The following is a 22,894-nucleotide window of genomic DNA, read 5'->3' as shown; positions in this document are numbered from 1 at the left end:
ACAGTGCAGTGGTAAAATAAATTTCTAGTGAAAGCTTAGTGGTAAAATTGAGTTCAAGTGACAGTGCAAGGTAAAATCAATTTTTAGTGAAAGTGTAGTGCTAAAATTGAGTTTAGTGACAGTACAGTGGTAAAATAAATTTCTAGTAAAAGTGTAGAGGTAAAATTGAGTTCTAGCGACAGTGCAGTGGTAAAATAAATTTCTAGTAAAAGTGTTGTGATAAAATTGAGTTCAAGTGATAGTGCAGTGGAAAAATAAATTTTTAGTGAAAGTGTAGTGGTAAAATTGAGTTCAGGTGACATTGCAGTGGTAAAATCAATATCTAGTAAAAGTGTTGGTGAAATTGAGTTCAAGTGAGTTTTAGAGATGGACAGAAGAACAAACAAAATCCCAGGTTAGGGGAGGGTTGGAGTCGGTTGAACACTAACAAACATGTTTTACCTGCAACAATCTTTATATGTCTGTTCCAAGTCAATTGCATGTAGTTCAGTGGTTGTTGTTAGTTCAAGTGTCATATTTGTTTTTATTAAAATGTTTTGTTTTAAATTATGACATTATTTTCTCAATTGAATTTGTTTCATATTTTTTTTGTCAGGGCCTTTCAAAGTAGACTATACTGTATTGGTTTTTTTTTCATTAATGAAGGCACAACTGTTGCCTATAATTGCTTACATCCACTTCATTTGAACTTTGGTGGTTAGTTGGATGGATCATTGGCAATCATACCACATCTCCTTATTTTTATAAAGATCATTGCACTATACTACACACTTCATGAATATAAATTACCTACTAGATGGTGTTTATCTTTGTTTTACTGGCAATTCAAAATCTCTCAACAGCTTTTTCAATATATTGTGTCAACAGTGTGGGCCAAAAAACATATATCTACTTAAAAAAAAATGTAGAATGTGTCCCCATGGACACAGATGATATTCCTGCTTGCATACAACTTTATAAAGGGACATAACTCAAAAACAATAAAGTGATGCTACCCAAATTTGTATTCGATCTGAGTTTTTTGGTAATAAGTGTTGTGTATAGGTTTCATGTTTATATGTAGCAAACTTAAGTTACAGAACAGAAACTATTTGCAATTTTTCTATTTATAAAGGAGCAGAACTTGAAGATTGTTAAATTGACACCACCAGAATTCCACTTGATCTGTGTTTTTTGTGGTAATAAGCATAAAGTATAAGTTTCATAACATTTGGTTGAGGCAACTCAAGTTAAAGAACGAAAACTAAATATTTTGCATTTTTTCCCCATTTATAAATGGGCATGACTCGAGAATGGTTACAGTGACCCCATCAAAATTCAAATTTAATCTGTATTTTGTGGTAATAAGCATTGTGTATCAGTTTCATAACATTTGGTTGAGGCAAACTCAAGTAACGGAAACCAATTATGGGACGTACAGACAGACAAGGGTAAAACTTAATGCCCCCTCCGCTATGGCTCGGGCATAAAAAGTTCTATATGAGAATTGATAAAATATTCAATATCACTTGTTTTAATCATCAAATCCAGTTGATTCATAAACAAACAAACTATTTAAGAAATATTATAAAGTGAATAACACAATGACAAATCTCATGTAAAATATTACATTAAAAACATGTGTCAGTCTTTATTCATCTCTAATACTGATTTACAGTGTAGTTAAAATGTTCTGTCCTCAATCACAACATTGTAGGACTAATAAAATGTCTATCATTAGTTAAGATACTTTATGGATTCATATGGCTTATTCTTTTAAAGAAAATTGATCAATTTAAAATTAAAAAGCACTGCTATCCAAATCTGCTATTAAACAACAATTATTTCATTTAATAAATGATCACAGATATCCTTTTAGTACCAGTTCAAGTAATAAGACTCAAAAGATAATTGCTTTAGGTCATTTAAGCAGTAGACCGTTAGATTACAAGTACATAAACTTGTTGGCCAACTATGATATAATAACTAAAAATGCTTTAACAAAAACAAAATCATGAAACAGTTAATCTCAACATTTCAACATCAATAACAATGTCCTCTTCATAATGTGTGCTTTAAAAAAAAGGTTAAGATTGAGGACATTGTCCAGTCTCTGGGTGTATCACAATACAACCCCCAACTAAAATCAGCTGAGCATCATACAGCATCATCAGACTCTGTTTTATCATGCTTTCTCTTGGGTCTGTATCTGAAACATGAAAGAATTCAATAAAAACAAAATAATGAGAACCTTTGTTATAGTGCAGCTAATCATCCCTCTCGATCTCACACACCATCTGCCATAACAGATATGAATATGAACTAGAGGCTCTAAAGAGCCTGTGTTGCTCACCTTGATCTATCTACATCAACAAAGGCCACTCTTCAGTTTTGTAGACTAGAGTACTGTAAATTCAGAAATTATTGCGATGTTTTTATTATTGTGAAAAATGCAACAGGGTTTATAATGGCAATAATTTGAACTCGCATTTATTCATTTTTTTTATATGAATTAAACAGGATTTTTAACAATACCGCAAAAATTAAAATCGCATTTCATTCTTAATGACAAAATCGCAATAATAAATGCACGCAATAATTTCTTAATTTACAGTATAATGTTTTTTTTCTTCCGAATAATTTTTACTGTTTTCCATTTCTTTCTATCTTCTACAATTTTATAATTTAAAAAATCAACACTACAGAGCATTAACTCTTATAAAGAGTTGATTGGAAGATTACAGCCATGCAGACATATATGTAGATCTTGTCTTGCTAATAATGTTTGCTTCTAAAGGTTCTGTGTATCTATCACAGTTTTCATAATACATGTATGTCAAATAAAAGGCAAAAGCACAAAAATTGGCAAATTTTTTTTTTTATTCAAGGGCAATAACGCCTATAAGATGGCTTCTTACCATAGGGACTAAATTAACCGATATCTTACCTTTCCCAATATTTGTGGTTTAATTCTGTAAAATCTTCTACATTTGAGATATCTTTTAGATATTTTGATAATTTTAAAAGCTCTGTGTCTTTGTGTCGATTCATATGTGCCTCTCTAAAAGCTCTAATCTGAAAATCCAAATGATTTAATTCAGTAATGATATTTAAAAATAGAAATATTTGAAGAAAAAACTTAAAACATTGGATGCATCAAAGACTTACCATCCTTTAATCCTACTTTTTTTCTGTAATTATAGTTTACTCTAGGCTTTGATGAATTTAAAATGTAGAAATTGGATCAACTACATACAAAACAAACTTGCTAATGTCTGCTTTGGACTGACATGTTATTACCCTCACTTTTTAGGTGCATTTTGCCTGTCAAGGCTCAAGCTTGATATAAGTTTATCCAAAAGCACATTGCACATAGAGAAACAAACATCCCCTACATTACTGAACAATTTTTTTAGATTGATTCATTTTTGCATTTTGTCAGTTGTTCTTTCACTGTGGAATATAGGAATATCATGTGAAATGTAGCTATTTCAAAAGCTATTGGTTTTTTTTTCAACTCTGTATAAAATAATCTTTTTCTACTGACTTACTCTGAGTCCTGTTTTAGGATTCATTATAAAATTTCTTCTGATATCATCAAACATTATAGTGTTGGATGCATTCCATTGCTTATATTTGCCCCATATAACACCTAATGGCTTTACCTGAAAAAATATGCAAGAGAGAAATATGATTCAATAAAAAAAGTTAGAATACTGTACATTTAGAAATATTAAAAAGTGCCTTTGTTTTCACAATTGATTTATCAGTTGGCAAATATGTTTAATAAATTTATGTGATGGCAGGAAATGCAGCATCCATAAATTGCAATCTGAAAATAATTTTTTATCAAAGTGATACGAATAATTTTTTTTAAATAATAAACAAAATCCCTGAACAAATGTCTAAAACTTTCAGTGCATAAATATAGTTATAGATGTCTATACTTCGTGTCTGAATATCTGACAAAAGCAGTGATCAATCAGTTATCTTCCCTTTAATCTGAACCTAAAAATGAAATTTAAATACATTTCACTGTTAAAACATCCTGTTGATCTAAGGGCAACTGAATATACACAAGAGGAACTCCCAACACCTGTAAAAAGAAGCATCCCTAACTCATGTCAAAAGGGGCAGCACTTTCCCTTGCAAGAGGAATTCCTTTGCTCCTGTTACAAGAGGTACCCTAACTCTTGTCAAAAGGGGCAGCACTTTTCCTTCCAAGAGGTATCCCTTTACTCCTGCTACAAGAGGCACCCTAACTCATGCCAAAAGGGGCAGCACTTTTCCTTGCAAGAGGCATCCCTTTACTTCTGCTACAAGAGGCACCCTAACTCATGCCAAAAGGGGCAGCACTTTTCCTTGCAAGAGGCATCCCTTTACTTCTGCTACAAGAGGCACCCTAACTCAAGTCACAAGAGGCATCTCTCTACCTTTCCTTACCAGATACATCCTGTTACTCCTGCTACAAGGGTCAACCCTAGTTCATGTTACAGGCTGACTTCTGTTGAGAGAAATACCTGCTTCAAGAGGCATAGCATGGAATTCATAACAAATCCATCATACAAAGTTCAGCACGGGAAAACATATTTTTTGCTGTGCATGTACTAGTTTTGTGTCATGGATGGAAACCCATATATACTTTGTTTTTCTACTTTTATAAACTTCAGAATACAATTTTGTTTATAACTAAACTAACAGCAAAATGCCATTAGTGTGTAGATATAGGTAATATCTTGGGTTAGCTTGCTTGCTAGCTGAACTGTGAAGTCATCATTAGGTTAGGTATTCTACTCTCCTTTAAGAGTAGACACCAATCTATCTGTCTGTAGGACTAGACTTCTCCAAGCAAGCTAGCTAAAGATATTACTTACATGCTCAAGGCATTCTGCTGTAATTGTAAAATACTCACCTCTATGACTCCATATTTTGGTGTGTGTACACTTATCATTGCTGACGAGTCTAACATAAAACATAGTTTATAATTAGGATTACTAGTACAACCCAGCTCTTTCATTTTCACTTCAATCCATTTCATGGATGTTGCAGCTGAAATACACATGAAAGATATTCTAAAATTTGTGGAAATGTGCAACATAACTTTTGTTTTCTACCCCTATTTAATTAATATTACCAATAATAAACAAGTTCCAGTTGAAAAGGATATTGATACCAATAGTTATTGTTACCCGTTACTTAATCTGAAAGAACCGCCTCTGACAGACGCACAACAAAATGGTATATTTTGGATTTACTATATAACCAGTCATAATCACACCTGAACTTCGTCATAATATAGGGATTGCTACTACAAGTACTGAGTACTACAAAGTTCAATCATTGACCAACAAGAATGTATTCATAATACATGGATGACCCACTTACACTATCAATGTCATGTTCAGCGGACCTTGACATGGGTCAAAACTCTTAATTTGGCTTTAAAATTAGAAAGATCATATCATATGGGAACATTATCCTCCTTAAATCTGCATGACTTTATCATACGAGAATAACAAGACTAAAAATAGTTTACATGCCGAAAAATAAGGTGTAGGTGCTGTAATTCAGTCCTGTGACAGGTGTGTTCTAGTACTTCTTAATGTTACAAACTTACACCATATAACAATATCATAATGCTCATAAGCAGACTGTAAAAACTCATGTAAAAACGGTCTGATCAACTCATTAAATTGTTCAGCCACAGATCTGTGATCTAAAAATATAAGGATATTATATTTCAAGTGAAGAAAATTTTACAATTCGTTATCAAGATGGAACTAAAACTGTGAGCAACATCAAAATACCCAAATGTAACTTAGACTGATAAACAAAATTCCATTAACAATTTAAAATTTCTAATGGCTAAGTGTAATATAATATTGGTATCCCGGTTATTTAAAATCTTGCATTGTACAGAGAAGAATCAAGAAATTTTTGACTTATTAATACAAAAGACCCAGATGCTCCGCAGGGCGCAGCTTTATACGACCGTAGAGGTTGAACCCTGAACGGTTGGGGCAAGTATGGACACAACATTCAAGCTGGACTCAGCTCTAAATTTGGATTGTGATTAAATAGTTGACACAGCATAGGTTTCTGACACAGAATGAATGTGGTCTAATGAACTTAAAAATTTTGTTTTGCCTTTGAGCAATTCACTATGCTGTTGAATATTAATCCTCTCAAAAAAATGTTTGAAGAAATTTCTTTTTTATTGATGAAATCTGAAATGAGAATAATTGACCCCCCCCCCCCCCCCCCCAATTTTTTTTTTCACATTCCCCTTTCCCTTATTCCAAAACTGATCTCAATTCAAATTTCTAATGGAGTTTGCAACAATAACTACTCATTAAATACATCATAAAATATTAAAATGTAAAAAAAGTGCTTGTTATCACTGAATGGTATAAAAGATTGTTTTAATTTATCAGTTGGTAGTAAAAGTGAATATACATTGTATATTGTATAAAACAATGATTTAAGTTGATTCAACTACTATTCTGGACAAAGAAAGATAACTCCAATTGAAAATTAATTTCTTGCTATTGTGCAATATTGTGCAATTAGATATTTCTTGCTATTGCACAATACTGTCGGTTGAAAATACTTGCTATTGCACAATACTGTGCAATTGAAGATTTCTTGCTATTGTGCAATATTGTGCAATTGAAAATTTCTTGCTATTGCACAATACAGTGCAATTGAAGATTTCTTGCTATTGCTGAATACTGTGCAATTGAAAATATCTTGCTATTGCACAATACTTAATATAATAATTTTGGATCCTGATTTGAACCAACTTGAAAACTGGGCCCATAATCAAAAATCTAAGTACATGTTTAGATTCAGCATATCAAAGAAGCCCAAGAATTCAATTTTTGTTAAAATCGAACTTAGTTTAATTTTGGACCCTTTGGACCTTAATGTAGACCAATTTGAAAACGGGACCAAAAATTAAGAATCTACATACACAGTTAGATTTGGCGTATCAAAGAACCCCAATTATTCAATTTTTAATGAAATCAAACAAAGTTTAATTTTGGACCCCGATTTGGACAAACTTGAAAACTGGGCCAATAAAAAAAAATCTAAGTACATTTTTAGATTCAGTATATCAAAGAACCCCAAGGATTCAATTTTTGTTAAAATCAAACTAAGTTTAATTTTGGACGCTTTGGACCTTAATGGAGACCAATTTGAAAACAAGACCAAAAAATAAGACTCTACATACACAGTTAGATTCGGCATATCAAAGAACCCCATTTATTCAATTTTTGATGAAATCAAACAAAGTTTAATTTTGGACCCTTTGGGCCCTTATTCCTCAACTGTTGGGACTAAAAGTCCGAAAATCAATCCCAACCTTCCTCTTGTGGTCATAAACCTTGTGTCAAAATTTCATAGATTTCTATTTACTTAAACTAAAGTTATAGTGCGAAAACCAAGAAAATGCTTATTTGGGCCCTTTTTGGACCCTATTTCCTAAACTGTTAGGACCAAAACTCCCAAAATCAATCCCAACCTGCCTTTTGTGGTCATAAACCTTGTGTTTAAATTTCATAGATTTCAATTACTTATACTAAAGTTATAAAGCGAAAAACCAAATGTCTTCGGAAGATGACGCCGACGACGCCGCCATCGTGATACCAATATACGACCAAAAATTTTTTTAATTTTTGCGGTCGTATAATAAGACCATCAAGGTTTTATACCACCTAAAAAATTGAACTTAGATTAATTAGGCCACACCAATTTAATTTCTTGTTCTACGGATTTTTGGACTCCAAAATTTGGGGCGAGCGAGCGATTTGAAAATTTTAATAAAAAAATATTTAATTTGCAAATTTTTGAGGCGAAGCCTGAAAAGTAAAGGCGAGTGATTATAATTTTTTTTTGTAAACATAAAATAGTAGGTTTTGACAATATTAAAACTTGATTTATCACTTGTACTTTGACATTTCTTTAATTTCTGAAGTATTTTTTCCCTGTTCACCAAGAAATAATTAAATCTAGTCTATGTATATGTGACTGACAATGAGACAATTCTCCATCCAAGTCATAATCAGTTTTGGGGCAACCCCTTAATGTTATAAGTATCCCTTTTACATGTTTTATGAGGGATCAATATAAGTAATAATATATTTGTTTGTACAAAAGGGCTCATATTTTCTCAAAGAACTATATATCTATCTGGTATTAAATGGTCAAAACATGTCCAAGAATTTTGTAATATTCCTGGACTTTTCACCATGTTAAATTAACACATTTACTTTAACAGTTTAATATTATTAAAAATAAGTCATGTAAGTGGACTCCTCTTTTAGAAAGAGTTGTTTAAAATATGATGAGTACAAGTTTTCAAAGGTTTTGTATAGAAGAACTATACAAATCCTTGGTATTTCTATTTTCTTTTCTACAGCAGTAAAATGACCCCTCGTCTGAGGGAGGGTTGTTCTCAACCTGATAATAACAAACACAGGTCAAAGTACGACCTTTTACACAGGGCTTTGATACAAACCAAACAGTAAGCTATAAAGGACACTAAAATTATTAGCGTACACAATTCGAACAGGAAAACCAACGATCTAATTTATATATCCAAACGGGAAAATACCAATGTACAACATCAACAAACGATAACTGCTGAACGACAGGCCCCTGAATCAATCAGGACAGGTGCATAAACATGCAGCGGCTATGGATAGTTTTGTTTTGCCAGCATACAATATAATTGCAGTTGAAGGCAAATCCTTCAGAAGTTCTTTGTACTTTATTCTAACAACGAACATTTTTTTTTAATAGGGAATATAAGTAAGGGGGAAAGAAACCAATTTTTTGTTCTTTACAGGTAATCCAGCTGTTATAAATTCATATCGGAGCACTCCCATTTGGATAAATTAATAGGTTTCATGCTGAAACAAATATTCTCACATATATTTACACAGTGTGGTGGGGTGCTTTTATGTTTGAAATCGTTATATACAGGTTAGACTGTGATTTTAAAACAAATGTTGATATCTTTTTATAATAATTACAAAAAAAAACGGTGCGGGAAATGGACAAGATTTCATTTCCGGATGCGGGAAGCGGGAATATAAAAAAAATAAAAAAAATCTGTTTTGAAAAAAATAGGTGCGGGCGGGTCCGTCGAACAAGGAATCAAATTGGTGTGGCCTTATATATAAATTTCAACAAAATAGACCCTTTTTTCTCCCCGCTGTTCATTTCAACCATTTTGACAGCATCCAAAGTATGATATTTTACAGCTTTGCCAGTCTTATGCATTTGTCATTTGTTTGTAAGGTATAAATCCTTTTGATAAAACTTGGGCCACACCTTTCAACCAAAAAACAAATTTGATATGCAAAGATAAATTTAGATCAGATACACATTCTAACAACAAATTATGGTGCTCCTTGCAAATGGCTAATGTACTAAAAGTGCATATTTTTGAAGTCATAACACATCATAACTTGTTCATTTTCTGTTAGTCAGATATTTCTGGATATCAGATGTTTACTATTATTACTAAATTAAATTTCACTAAATTATTGAACCTTCATGAACACCCACCTTTCAAACAGAACAATACTAATACTATATACTTACCAAACACAAACAGAACAATACTAATACTATATACTTACCAAACAATGTGTAATCTATGTCTAAAACTAAGAGCTTTTTCCCTGGTCTTGGTTCATTCATAAATTCAATTTTATAATCTTTTACTCTTCTTTCAATCTTTGCTAAATATTCTTCTCTAGAAAAAAATCATCATTGTTATAAAAAATAGATGATTAAATTTACAAAGTAAAATCTATAACAGAACTGACACTTAAAACTTCCAATGTAAAGACATGCATGTTTACTAATTTGTGGCCCACAGTCTTTGTTGTACGTGAATTTGTTAACATGTTTGCTTATTCCAAGTGCTTGTAAGCATTGAAGGATTACAATTGCTGTTATTTTGAAATTTTTGTGCTGTACTGCATTTAAAATAAAATATTGAATTGTATATAACTAGGCAAATCATAAATTTGAGATAGAGTTACCTTTGTTTGTTCATAATTGTACATTTGTAGTTAAAACTATTTTTATCACAGATTCATACACCATGCATTACTTACTTTTTTTAACTTTAAAGTATAGTAATTCAAGTACAAATCATGATGTAACTTAAGTACCAAAGTATAACATATCATCAATAAATTACATAACAATGATTGGATCTAAAGAATTATCACTTCATTGCACTTCTTTGTTTGAACTATGAAAGGTATGATAAACCTTTAAAGATAGATATCAAGACAGTACCATAGCCAAGGGTTCTGATTGCATTTTATGCAATCTTTACACCAAAACCATCACTATTCAAAAATTGTAATTACAAACCTGTTCTCTATAGCAATTTCATCTTCTTCAATATCAAAGTCATTTATAACTTCTGGCAAGTCTGGGGGAGGTTCTTTCACTTTATCCTGTAATAAACAAAATTGTTGTTAATATTTTACCTGTCTCATTGATTCATTCTCATTCATATGTAATATAAATCTTTTAAAAAAATTGTTTTTGTTATTTAGAGAATATGATGTTGATGTCAGATATTTGGTGGTCGCTGTAAGCCAAAGATTGAATTCTACTATTATTCTATATTTCCCCCAAATGTCTTTTTTGGTTATTAATGTTTTTGTTGCTGTCTCATTGATATAAGCACCAGATATTCATATGTAAATTGTGTCTCTTTAAAGTCATTTAGATGTGAGCAAGTCAATACTCATACTACAGACAGCTTCTATTTAATATACCTTCTCATTAATTATTTCATTTACTAACTGGGAATGAAGTGATTTTTTTTGTTGGTCTCATGAAATTTAATACAGGTCGGCAGGCCAACAATGTATGGTCAAATAAGAATATACACAATAATAAAGGATTATCACAGTGCCATGATTGATTCAAAATATTAATCTGACTTTGATCTAGAACAATACCAGCTTCAGATTTGTCTGGTTTAGTTTTGGCATCTTCACCAAAAATATCCCCAAGGATATCTCTACTGACATTTTCAGTATCAAGAGAATCCTTATCAACTACCGAATATCTCTGAAAACAGTTATGTGTACTGTTTTTCACAGAAGATTGTTGGGATTCATTGTCAAAATCTATATCTAAATCAAGACCCCTTCTTTCGTCTCTATCCGGTTGAAGGGAAATTGCATCATCAATGTCATTGTCATGATTTGCAACACTAGCATGTCTGAGAGAATTCTGCTCACCTGACGTGGCAATTTCCCTAGAATCCTGAGAAATATTCTGCCCACCTGAAGTGGCAATTTCTCTGTCCGTTTCTTGATGTCCACCTGAAGTGACAGTTGAGAAATGAACTTTTCAAAAAGATGTAGAAAAATGTCCATTCAAGAATTCACCGAAATTAACGGTCTCTTTGACACTAGAAATTTCTGCTCTCAATTCATTTCCTACATTTAAAGACAAACCTGTAGTTGATATTGTCTCAGGTTCCGCTGATACTTCTTTAGCACATGTGCTGCTAGCAGATTTACAAGACTTACTTGTCGTCTTTTTACGACTTCTGGTCTGTTTGACTGACGATTTCTCGTTTTTATTAGAGCAAGACGGAGTAGCTTTAGGAGAATTTGCCTCTTCACCTGCCAAATTTATGGCCGTAATTAAAGCTTCTGCCATGTTGACAATGAAAAGCGTCTTTCTCAAAACTTATCAACTATGAAAATACACGAGATATAAATAAAAAAAGTAACTTTTTCCAAGAGGAAAAAATAAAACGTGTGAACACTTTTCGTCGAAGAAGAAGACTGAGGAATCATGCATGCATGGTGGGAGTCGATATACCTGAGCGCTTTATTGATATTTTACAGCGCAATCAGTGGTGTGAATACTAATTAGGGGGAGATAATCCTAATTTTATTTACAATAGCGTAAGTATTATGAATTAATATAAAATTCTTTAATGTCTCAAGTATCTGGCAGTGGTAGGAATCTGATCAGGATGATTGACGCCTCTGTTTTTTAAATGGTCTGTAACTTACAAGTTCCTCTTCTCTTGTCCCCATCATCATTAATTTTGTGTTAGGTTTCAATTTCATATCTGTCAGTAAGACAGTATCATCTGGTGGCTTTCCTAAAATAGAAAATGAATTTAAACTGAGTCTCATAAAAAATAAATTTACAAAAAATAACCTTAAATAGTTTATGAAGCAGACATTTTTAATAACATAGTAAGCAAGGGTAAATAGTTTCCATTCTGAATCAGAGTAAACTGCTCAGTTTATTAAATCTACAATGAATTGGTTTCTATGAAAAAATTATGATTGTATAAATATCAACTTGAGTTGTCTAATATATCTTATAAATTTAGTAGGGACTAGAGTTATCTCCTATTACATACAGACATGATGTATATATATATACTTTGTTATAATGAAAGGATGATTTCAACAACATGGACATACACCATTACCGGACATAACAGTGGTTTCTTAAAATTTAGACATCACATGAAATATGTCTGACTCCACCACAGAAAAGTGACTGTTGTATGATGTCAATAGTTCAAGTGTAGCCAGATATAATTTCTTTCAATTAGTCTTTAGAGTGAAAAGGTCATAATACAGCAAGATTAAACTCCTTTTAATTAATGGTTGGAGTGCAGCAGGTATAAATCCTTTTGATAAAGAGGCAAGTAGGCTTTCCTGTATTTCAAGATGGATTTGCTCCCACTAAAAAGTATTTGATAATTCAGATAATCATGCCATCTGCTGTCAGTGCTGAGGGTATTCTTTGAATTTATTGTTATCTCTCATTGAAGAAATGCAACAAATTAAAAAAATAAACAGATGTAATGATTATCTGGACTAGACAAGTTGGCAGCAATTTGGTCGACATTAATAGACCACTTTCCAGTTAAGTCCTTCAGCAGAATAATCGTCAATTATACGGCCTTAATGATGTCATTTAACAGATAGAATTGAAGGCCTCTTTCCCTGCTCTATTTATTGCGTTTATCTAGCATCTTAGAACTTGAAATGATATTTGTTCCGTTGGTACTTAATCACAATTATCTAATGACATCAGTGCTGATTGGGAATTATAAGAATTTGTTTGCCAAAATTATTTCATAAAAGCATCATATTTTCTAACCATTTGCTCAACATGGGAACAGAGGTGACAATGTCCCTTTTTCATGTATTAAACCACAAGAATGATGTTCATTAAAACCAAAGTTGTCTATTAGGTAAGATATTACTTCTTTTCGAAAGTAGGTAGGTCTATATACAAAGGGATTAAACTCCTTCAAAAGTGGGTCAAGGTGCGAGTATACATTTAGCGGGATTAAGGATTATGTACCCTTGCATTGATTCAATGCTAAACATATGGAAATTTTATAGAAAATCCACACCCTTTCCCCTTGTACTCTCATATTTGGCAATTCAATGCTTGATAGAAAGAGGATTATTGTATGCAGTGCTAGCAATGATTTCCTTAAAACAAGTTTATAAATTTAGATATCGCTTAAAACAAATATAATTATGGACCAAGTACATCTCTTACTAGTAGGGTGCGCTCGACTTAGTGACTCAGCACGAGGTGTTTTAAGATGAAAGGTTGTTTAGGACTTTTTGAAAAAAATAAACTCTAGCTGATCATAGATAAACAAGTGAGTAATCTGTGTTTAAAATTTTATGACTGAAATCTGTATTAAAGTCTGTGGATTTTCTACCAAAAACTTGGTTTTATTTCCACCAAATTCTCCTTTTCTACTAGCTAAATGCAGTTAAAGGGAAACTCCGCAAAAAAATGAAAAATTGATATTTTGTTCTTGAAGCATAATTAACCACATGTTCATCAATAAAAAAGTTTAATTCTGTATGTAAAGAGATCAAAATCGATTTTTGAAATTAATTATCAGTTCTTGGAAATCGCCATCTTGTCGGCATGTCCTATAAAATGTCACGTGACTTCTGGTGATATCTATAAACCACAAAGAACAAACAGAATCGGGGATTACCGACCGTGCGTTATCATCAATCAATCGGGTATTGCCGTAGACATCACAGATTGTTAAAATGTCTTGCTAAGTGTAGGGTTGTTCTGTCAAACAAGGTTGTGACAAAAGTGTACATAGTTTTCCCGATCCCACAACACAAGAAAGACATGCATTGCATGGTTGTGCAGCCTTAAAGTAATAGCAAAAAGTTTCATCTATAGCAAGCTAAGTTGGTGTGTGACGACCATTTTGAACAACCTTCTTTCGAGAGAGATTGGTAATTATATTCTTTTAATAACAAAATAACCTAGCTCTAGTTATCAAATCCTTATATGATAAGATCTCGTTGATAAACACATATATAGATTTGATGAGGAAGAAAAGTTTCATTTATAAGAAAGACAAAATTAATGCAGTGTTCTTGTAACAATCAATGATATACAAAAGATTTATTAGTATGCCTCTTTTATTTAAAGTACATTGATTTATATCAAGAATATTTCCGTATATAGACAAGGTAATTTTTCAAATTAATAAAGTTATACTATTATAAATAACATTTTTTTTTAATTATGTTATTCAACGGCTATTGACAAGGAGCGATGTTAGGAAGAGCTTTAGCTTGGACATAATATGTTGATATACAAATGTAATATAATATTTCCAATGCCAGGTTATAGAAATGTAAATATCGAAATATCGTACATTTCAATTTCTTTATTAAAAGAGTTATTTTTTTGAACTAATCTTTGAATGATATACGGAATCAATTCAGAACGGTCATTTGTAAAGACACTTTACAGTAAAATGTGTGACCCTATCTGGTATATTCGGTGAAAAATGTATAGGTTTTGTTTCCTTTTTAAATTTTATTTCGTTATCTTATTAAATATATTTTGGCTTCCTCCCGAATTGACAAAAGGTATGTCAGAATTATTGTTAGATGTAACGTCAGAGTGACAAATTCAGCTAGGTATTCCAAGGACGTATATTCAATACATGTCCCTGTGTATTCCAGTGACATCCTATCGACTAAAATTCGTATGACACAATTAAACAATACAGGTTCATGCATGGTCTCCTTACTGATGTGATGTACCCGGTGTGCACAGGTAACATTTATTGAACCACATATTTATGTCCAATAATAAGTTTAAAAAAAATCATAACCATGATCTTTGAAATTTTTGAGAAATAGATAATGTTTTGTCATGATAATGAAGCCTTTTTGTGAAAAAAAAAAAAAATCTTCATGCAAATACAAGCTTTTGTCGATTGACAAAGATGCAGATATATAGTAATGCAACACTTATAGTCACTTGAAGATAAGCTGAGAATCCCTTCTATGTCTGTCCGTTTTTTTTTTTTTTGGTCTTATGTCCCCTATATCTTTATAAGGATTAGGATGACACGGGAATTTGTCATTGTATTAAAATTAAGAAGTGTAGATGGAGTGGCATATTGAAAACAATTTATAACCGAATAGAGAAAAAATAAAGAGAATGATCTACGAAAATGGGAACTAGTTATTGCACAGAAGCGGATATAAAAAGAGAGGCACATTGGGAAACAAATGTTTGCATGACACAGTTATTGCTCGCTTTGATATTTTTAGTTATACAAAATCACACATCGTGTTCCTAATTGATATTCACGTGCACTTTACTTGATGTCTGCATAGCGGCATGGTTATTACTTAAAAATAATTAAGTTTTCCATTTGTTATATCGTAGTGTTGCTGTGTTTCTTAATTAATGATTGTGTAAACTGTATAAAAAATTTTCATACCCGTTTAGTTATTGCCTATAGACGTTTGATTATTGTTACATACGATATATATATATATAGAGAGAGAGAACCTTTCATACATCTTAAAGTAAAATGACATAAGAACCCTGTAATACTAGCTACTCAATATGGTTGCATTGGAATAGAATACAGATTGACAACTAGGCATGGTCCGAGATCATGTAATATTTGCCACATGACGCTCATATTTCTTTCTACCATCATCATTTTATTCATTAAGTATTGCTGTAAACATCGATGTTTTTACACCTAAACAAAATGGGAGTAGTATATACCTTCAGAGCTTCTTCGTGGTATATATTTGTGAAATATATACTTTTTTTGAGAGAACACTCACCAAACCAAAACGAACGATATAACCATGCAGACATTTAGTTTTCGTCAGACACAAGATAAATAATCACTCTCAAAAACGTATATATGCATGCAGTTTCAAATATCAAGAACAATTAGCGGTCGATGTCTATAGGTCACTGTTTAGTCCGTATACAAACTGTTTAGAGTCAGACATGCCACTTGCACATTCTTGGAAGCCTTCATGTACCACATTCGACGATGGGAACTCTTCTCTGATGGTGTTGACAACATAAGCTTATATGGTAATTCTGGTTATTTGTATACAAGTAGTTAATGTTTGCCTCGTCTGTCCCAACAATCATATTAACGAAATGCTACTAGTCTGCTTTTTCTGATAGGGAGGACCTCTGAAACTCATCCTCAATGGCACTTATACGTCAGAAAACTTACAAGTGTACAAGTAAAGATTGTTTCAAGAACAACAAAACGAATTAATCTATATAAAATCGTCAATATAATCGTCAGTTATACATTAATTACTAAGATATGCCTTTCATTTCAACTACTGTACTACTAATTTGGATAATTGACCGCTATCCTGTTCAACATTGCACGCAATTATCATGCATAGAATATAAAACAAACTTGTAAAAAAAAAATCCTCAAACAAAATAATGTATTAGATAAGATTTATAACATGTATATCCATTAATGAAATAAACGATAATTTATTAGCATTCTTTTCACAAATAATTTAGTTAGTGATTGTCAGATTAATTTAAATAAGTAAGAACTAAATGTTAAAAAGAAAAAAAATCATGCTAGTTGCACTGTTGTATTTTTTTCAATTAATCACTTTAAAATTGCGAAAGATTTGCGATACTTAGCCTTTAAAAATCGCCAGATTTAAACACAAGTTAAAAAATTCCGGTAAAGTAAATCAGATGCAGTCTGCACCAAAAACTTTTGAGGGTACTAGTCCACTAGTCCACTGGACTAGTAATTATTTTAATTTACTGGTCCTAAATAATTTCCACTAGTCCGACACTGGTGAGGGTCGCAAAGCGACCCGAACCAGCTAGGGGTGTTTGGGGGCATGCCCCCCCCCCCAAAAAAAATTTAAATCTTAGATGCAAAATCCTGCATTTTGAGCACACCTGAAAGGGTTTAAGCTGGTTGAAAATTATTTTTTTTTAGCTAATTTTAAGGATTTTACATTTGCAAAAAATTATTAAACAAGGAAAACTTCCTACACTATTTATTTTTAGTCATGACAAGTAAAGTTCATAACAAAAACAATGTCAGAGTTTCCAAGTAATTTATAGTTTTTTTTATTCCTCATAGTCTCTTAATAATTGCTTCAGTTTTAATTTAGACATCCCTTTAGCAAAATTGGTTTTGCTATTTTCTTTGCAGTACGTGCAAAACATTAAGAATTCAGTTAAATTCAAAGTTTTATTGCCATATAAACTTTACAGTTTGTGACATATAACAACAACAAAAACAAATAAAGACAATAACTAAGTTACTCAATATATATATACAAATTCAGGTAAATATTAAAGGGTCCCCTGTCCTCAGTTCCATTGACTTTTTTTTATAAAGGATACGTAAGTTTATTCACTTGTGTTGGTGTTGATGGGTTAAGTTATTAAAGTATATATATAAATATGTCATTGTCAGTGAGATTAGCAAATGAATTATTTTCTCTGTTAATGCAATTAAAATATGTTAATCTAATATTTGAATTGTGAGAACAATTTATTAATAAATGTTTTTCATCATCTAGTACTTTGAATTTTTTGCAAAGTGAGGAATTTGTAAATGCCTTCCTTTTTCAATTAATAATGAATGGTCACTGATTCTAAGTTTTGTAATTAATTTTATAAATTTAAAGTTTGAGTTAGAGAGGTAAGGTTTGAACAATAGATTTGGGTCAAGTCCTTTATAGAAATTTAATTTACTTTTATCATCAATATATCTCAACTTATCCATCAACAGGTTGTTGTAGTATGAGTTTATTTATTAAGGATGACGGCCATTCTTCCAACTACAGGAGATCCGAAACCCTCTGGTCCTGGTTACCTCGGATTTTTTGTTTGTTCAGAAACGTCATCATTTGATCTCTTTCGTTTTATAGCCTTTCCTGGCTTTGCCCCGTCGGTACATTGAAGAATTTTTACGTTCTCCGGTCTTTCTAATTACCAAAAAAATCGAAGTGTACCAACACGATGTTGTTAAGATAACTCATAACATGACATAAATCTATTTTAATAACTTTATTGATGATGTGAAGTAAACTAAAACATTTTTATAACATTAAAGATATATAATTAATCGGAGGAAAACTTGTTAGTCTTTTCGTTAATATAAACAATTGCCGTCATTATTAGAAAATTTAATGTATCCGTGTTGGTCCACTTTCTACTGGTTATAAGACAGATCGAGTTACCGGAACTATTGCGACTGGTTTTCGTTTCTGTTTCACTTCCTCGGGAAATGTACAATTATCGATCTCGATAGTTTAGACTTTGCAACACATTGATTTGACGATCTTTTCTGCATTACTTATCAATTTGAACTTCAAATATGTTCAAATTTCAAATAACATAGAAAGGACATTATATTTCTTACTAGTCCGGTCGGGCTAGCGATAAATAAAATTTACTAGTCCGAGGTGAAAATTACTAGTCTGGGGCATCGGGCTAGTGGTTAACGTCGCAGACTGCAGATGTGCAATAATTTTTATTTGGGAAACGCAACATTTAATTTTTAAGGTTCTTTCAACTTAATATTTTCATTGGATGCTAACTGCATAGAACATTATCGGAAATTATTCCATTTTTTTATGTTGCATACACTTCCGAAATTAAAAATTTATTTTCAATAAATTTATACAATTAAATTATTGTTTCTCTATTGTCATCGGTGTATTATACTCGCTATACCCTTTCTGTTAATTCATTCGAAATGACAACATTCACAGCTGTGTACACTTGAATTCACACCTGTGTACACCTGAGGCTAAATTGCTGCAAGGTAAAGTTCAAACCAATTCTACGCAAATCGAGAAATATACAATGACTCTACAAAATAATATACACACTCTTTCCACACATATTTTTTATTGAAATGGTTATCAAAGTTATAACGGTAAATAAAACGTAAAATATTTTCAGTTCAGGATCAGTAAAAATGTTCAACAGATATTTTATGAAAAAATCTGAACCATTGTTTTTGAAATTAATTCGAAAATATTTCTATTTATATAATTATATAGGAAGTTTTATTCAATAATACACAAGAGTGCACACGCTGAAATGTCTCGCCTTCTATACTAATCATTGATATTATATTGATAGTTCTAAGTATAAAGCTTAGTTTTATTACAACTGTCTCATAAACTTAACATTAACCAAGATAACTAAACAAAGACCAATGAACCTTGAAAATGAGGTCAAGGTCAGATGAACCATGCCAGGCAACATGTACAGCTAACAATGCTTCCATACAACATATATAGTTGACCCATTACTTATAGTTTAAGAAAAATAGACCAAAACACAAAAACTTAACACTGTGCAATGAACCGTGAAAATGAGGTCACCGTCAAATAAAACCTGCGCGACTGACATAAAGATCATAAAATATTTCCATACACCAAATATAGTTGACCTATGGCATACAGTATTAGATAAAAAGACCAAAACTCAAAAACTTATTTTTGACCACTGAACCATGAAAATGAGGTCAAGGTCACATGACATCTGCCCGCTAGACATGTACACCTTACCATCATTCCATACAACAAATAAAGTAGACCTATTGCATATAGTATGAGAAAAACAGACCAAAACACAAAAATTTAACTATAACCACTGAACCATGAAAATGAAGTCAAGGTCAGATGACACCTGCCAGTTGGACATGTACACCTTACAGTCCTTCCATATACCGAATATATACTAGCCCTATTGCATATAGTATCTGAGATATGGACTTGACCACCAAAACTTAACCTTGATCACTGATCCATGAAATGAGGTCGAGGTCAAGTGAAAACTGTCTGACAGACATGAGGACCTTGCAAGGTACGCACATACCAAATATAGTTATCCTATTACTTATAATAAGAGAGAATACAACATTACAAAAAAATTGAACTTTTTTTTCAAGTGGTCACTGAACCATGAAAATGAGGTCAAGGACATTGGACATGTGACTGACGGAAACTTCGTAACATGAAGCATCTATATACAAAGTATGAAGCATCCAGGTCTTCCACCTTCTGAAATATAAAGCTTTTAAGAAGTGAGCTAACACCGCCGCCGCCGCCGGATCACTATCCCTATGTCGAGCTTTCTGCAACGAAAGTTGCAGGCTCGACAAAAACGGTACACGCACGTTTATTTTGATATTGTGGTTATTAACTACGACCAACGATCATCTGTGCGCTTTTAATTACGTAGTATTGTGAGAAGAAATTAAGACTTTAACAGATTTTATTTTTTCCCATGATTCAACAAATCGGGCTAAAACGTCGCAACCCACTCTCGTAGGTCAAGCAAAAAAGTTACAAATACTTGATTTTCTCCGTTATTAGAAGGAATATAAATATAAAACTTTGTGATTGTGTTTTTTATGTTAAGACGAACATATTAAGATGATAAGTAAAAAATCACGGAATTTCCCTTTAAACTATAAATAATAATGCTTTGCACAAAGTCTCCCCTTGGTATTTGTACAAAATGGTCCATCAGTATTATTCATTATCTTTGCTGTTATAATACTTTTGCAGTTTGAAAATTTCGTAATTGACAGGTCACAGAAGGGGTTATAAATCTTAAACTTCTTTTCATAAACAGATAAGTGGTGCCAATTGGTAATCATCTGTGAGGTGAGTTGGTAGAGTTAATGGCGGCTGATGAAATGGCAACTGAGTGAGTTGTCCTGATTCCGTCATGCATTTATGTAACAGTAAATTTGGTCCGGTAGTAAAATTTGTCCTCCAGACTTTTTTTCCTAGTTAATCAAGTCCATGTCCATGATTTTACTAGTAATATAAGTCCTAGGACAAATGTTCCTAGGAAAATAAGTCCATAGCTAGTAAATTATGTCTGGCACTTGTTTTCCTAGGAAAAATTGTCCCAAGACTTGTTTTTCTTATAGTTTTATTAAATCATAAAATATATTTAAAATAGATGAAAAAAATGTTAGATAAGATTGGAAAATTTCCTTATTTTTTTCCAATTAAAATGAAGGACATTTCCTTTATAACCTAATTAAAACATGAATATTGAGTTCCCATTGCTTATAACATTTTCCTTTTATAATAAAAGACATGGACATTTTTATAATTTTTTACCTAGGAATACTAATGACATAGACATGATTTCCTAGGAAAATTAGTCTGGGGACATGAATTTTATTTAAAAAATTGAGATACATACTACTCTTTAACAATATTAAAACATATTACATTTATATTCACCTTTTAAAATTACGGGCATAGACATTTTAACCTAAAACTATTAATGACATGGACATGATTTCCTAGGAAAATTAGTCTGGGGACATGAATTTTATCAAAAATATAACTATGCAATTCTTAAACATTACTAAAACATAACATTTAAATTTCCATAGTTTAAATGTAATTGAATTGATTATATGATTTTAAAGGACATGATTACCTAGGAAAATTAGTCTGGGGACATCGGACTAAATATACTAGTAAATTCTGTAACCATGGACTTTTTATACTAGTAATGTTTGTCCGCCCAGACTTATTTTACCAGGACAAATTTATCACTTACATTTACACCAGTATCAGTGACAGTGTTACATTACTAATTTACAAAGATAATTTGAAAGCACCAGTCACAAGATAAATTATTTGTACCTTTAAATTTCATGCCCATTATTTTTTGTCTTTCAGGTAAAACCCCGGTCACATTTTTTATTTCTTTCTTTAAGTCTAACACAGTAAAACTGTCGTCTACATTAACACTGTACTCATTTCCACTCCATTTAACAACCAGACAGGATTTGTGTATGTCTTCTCCCGCCATCTTTCAACAAACATGTAAAATTTGGTATTTAGTTTCGAATTAATAATAATCTTTTTTCAATAACTAAGCCAAAAAGTTATTTTAAATAAGATTTTGAGTTTTATATATATAAATATATATATTGACAATCGTCTTTTGTTTGAATTCGCAAAGTTTAATGGAAAAAATTATTTAAGAATGCGTTTGGATAACCATCTAGAATTACCTTACATTTATAAAGTGGATACACAAGCTTTCGGGTCGATCCGGCCCAAGTCGATCCGTCCACAACACCAAGTACTTTGATTTTTTTTACCACCACATTTATTGTATATCAATCATATATATCAAACCAAGCATTTGTACTATACCAAGGATGAATAACTAACATAAAATTATGTCCATGATCAACTATATATTGAATTTGAATTAGATCCACATACGAGAGATCGAATAGCCAGAAATAGTAACACCACTATTGCTGATGAGTGACAAATAAAAATGAGAGCAATTAAAGAATATTATTGAAATTAATTACAAATATATAAATATATACCTGAGAGTGAAACTTTGGGGTTTGTGTTGCTTATTCTTTAGTTTTCTATGTTGTGTCATTTGTACTATTGTTTGTCTGTTTGTCTTTTTTCATTTTTAGCCAAGGAGTTGTCAGTTTATTTTCGATTTATGAGTTTGACTGTCCCTCTGGTATGATATATCTGGTATCTTTCGT

The 22,894-nt window shown here is 31.8% G+C and overlaps 1 protein-coding gene across 2 annotated transcripts; it reads right to left on the bottom strand.

Annotated features, from left to right (window-relative positions):
* Positions 1-1,497: 1,497 nt before the first annotated feature.
* LOC143071851 (ubiquitin-like domain-containing CTD phosphatase 1) lies at positions 1,498-22,207 on the bottom strand. Of its 2 annotated transcripts, XM_076246462.1 has the most exons (10): positions 22,017-22,207; positions 12,051-12,142; positions 11,262-11,345; positions 10,378-10,463; positions 9,630-9,745; positions 5,597-5,695; positions 4,892-5,028; positions 3,531-3,644; positions 2,927-3,054; positions 1,498-2,188 (listed from the first exon to the last, which is right to left on the bottom strand). In XM_076246462.1, exons 1-10 carry the CDS (start codon positions 22,183-22,185, stop codon positions 2,137-2,139), a joined length of 1,077 nt encoding a protein of 358 aa, XP_076102577.1. In that variant the 5' UTR covers positions 22,186-22,207; the 3' UTR covers positions 1,498-2,136. The 2 variants fall into 2 exon arrangements, with proteins under 2 accessions (XP_076102577.1, XP_076102579.1); XM_076246464.1 differs by lacking the exon at positions 11,262-11,345.
* Positions 22,208-22,894: the final 687 nt, after the last annotated feature.

Source organism: Mytilus galloprovincialis, chromosome 4 (assembly GCF_965363235.1).
Source record: "Mytilus galloprovincialis chromosome 4, xbMytGall1.hap1.1, whole genome shotgun sequence".
Classification (NCBI taxonomy): domain Eukaryota; kingdom Metazoa; phylum Mollusca; class Bivalvia; order Mytilida; family Mytilidae; genus Mytilus; species Mytilus galloprovincialis.
This window is presented reverse-complemented; position numbering and strand designations above follow the sequence as displayed.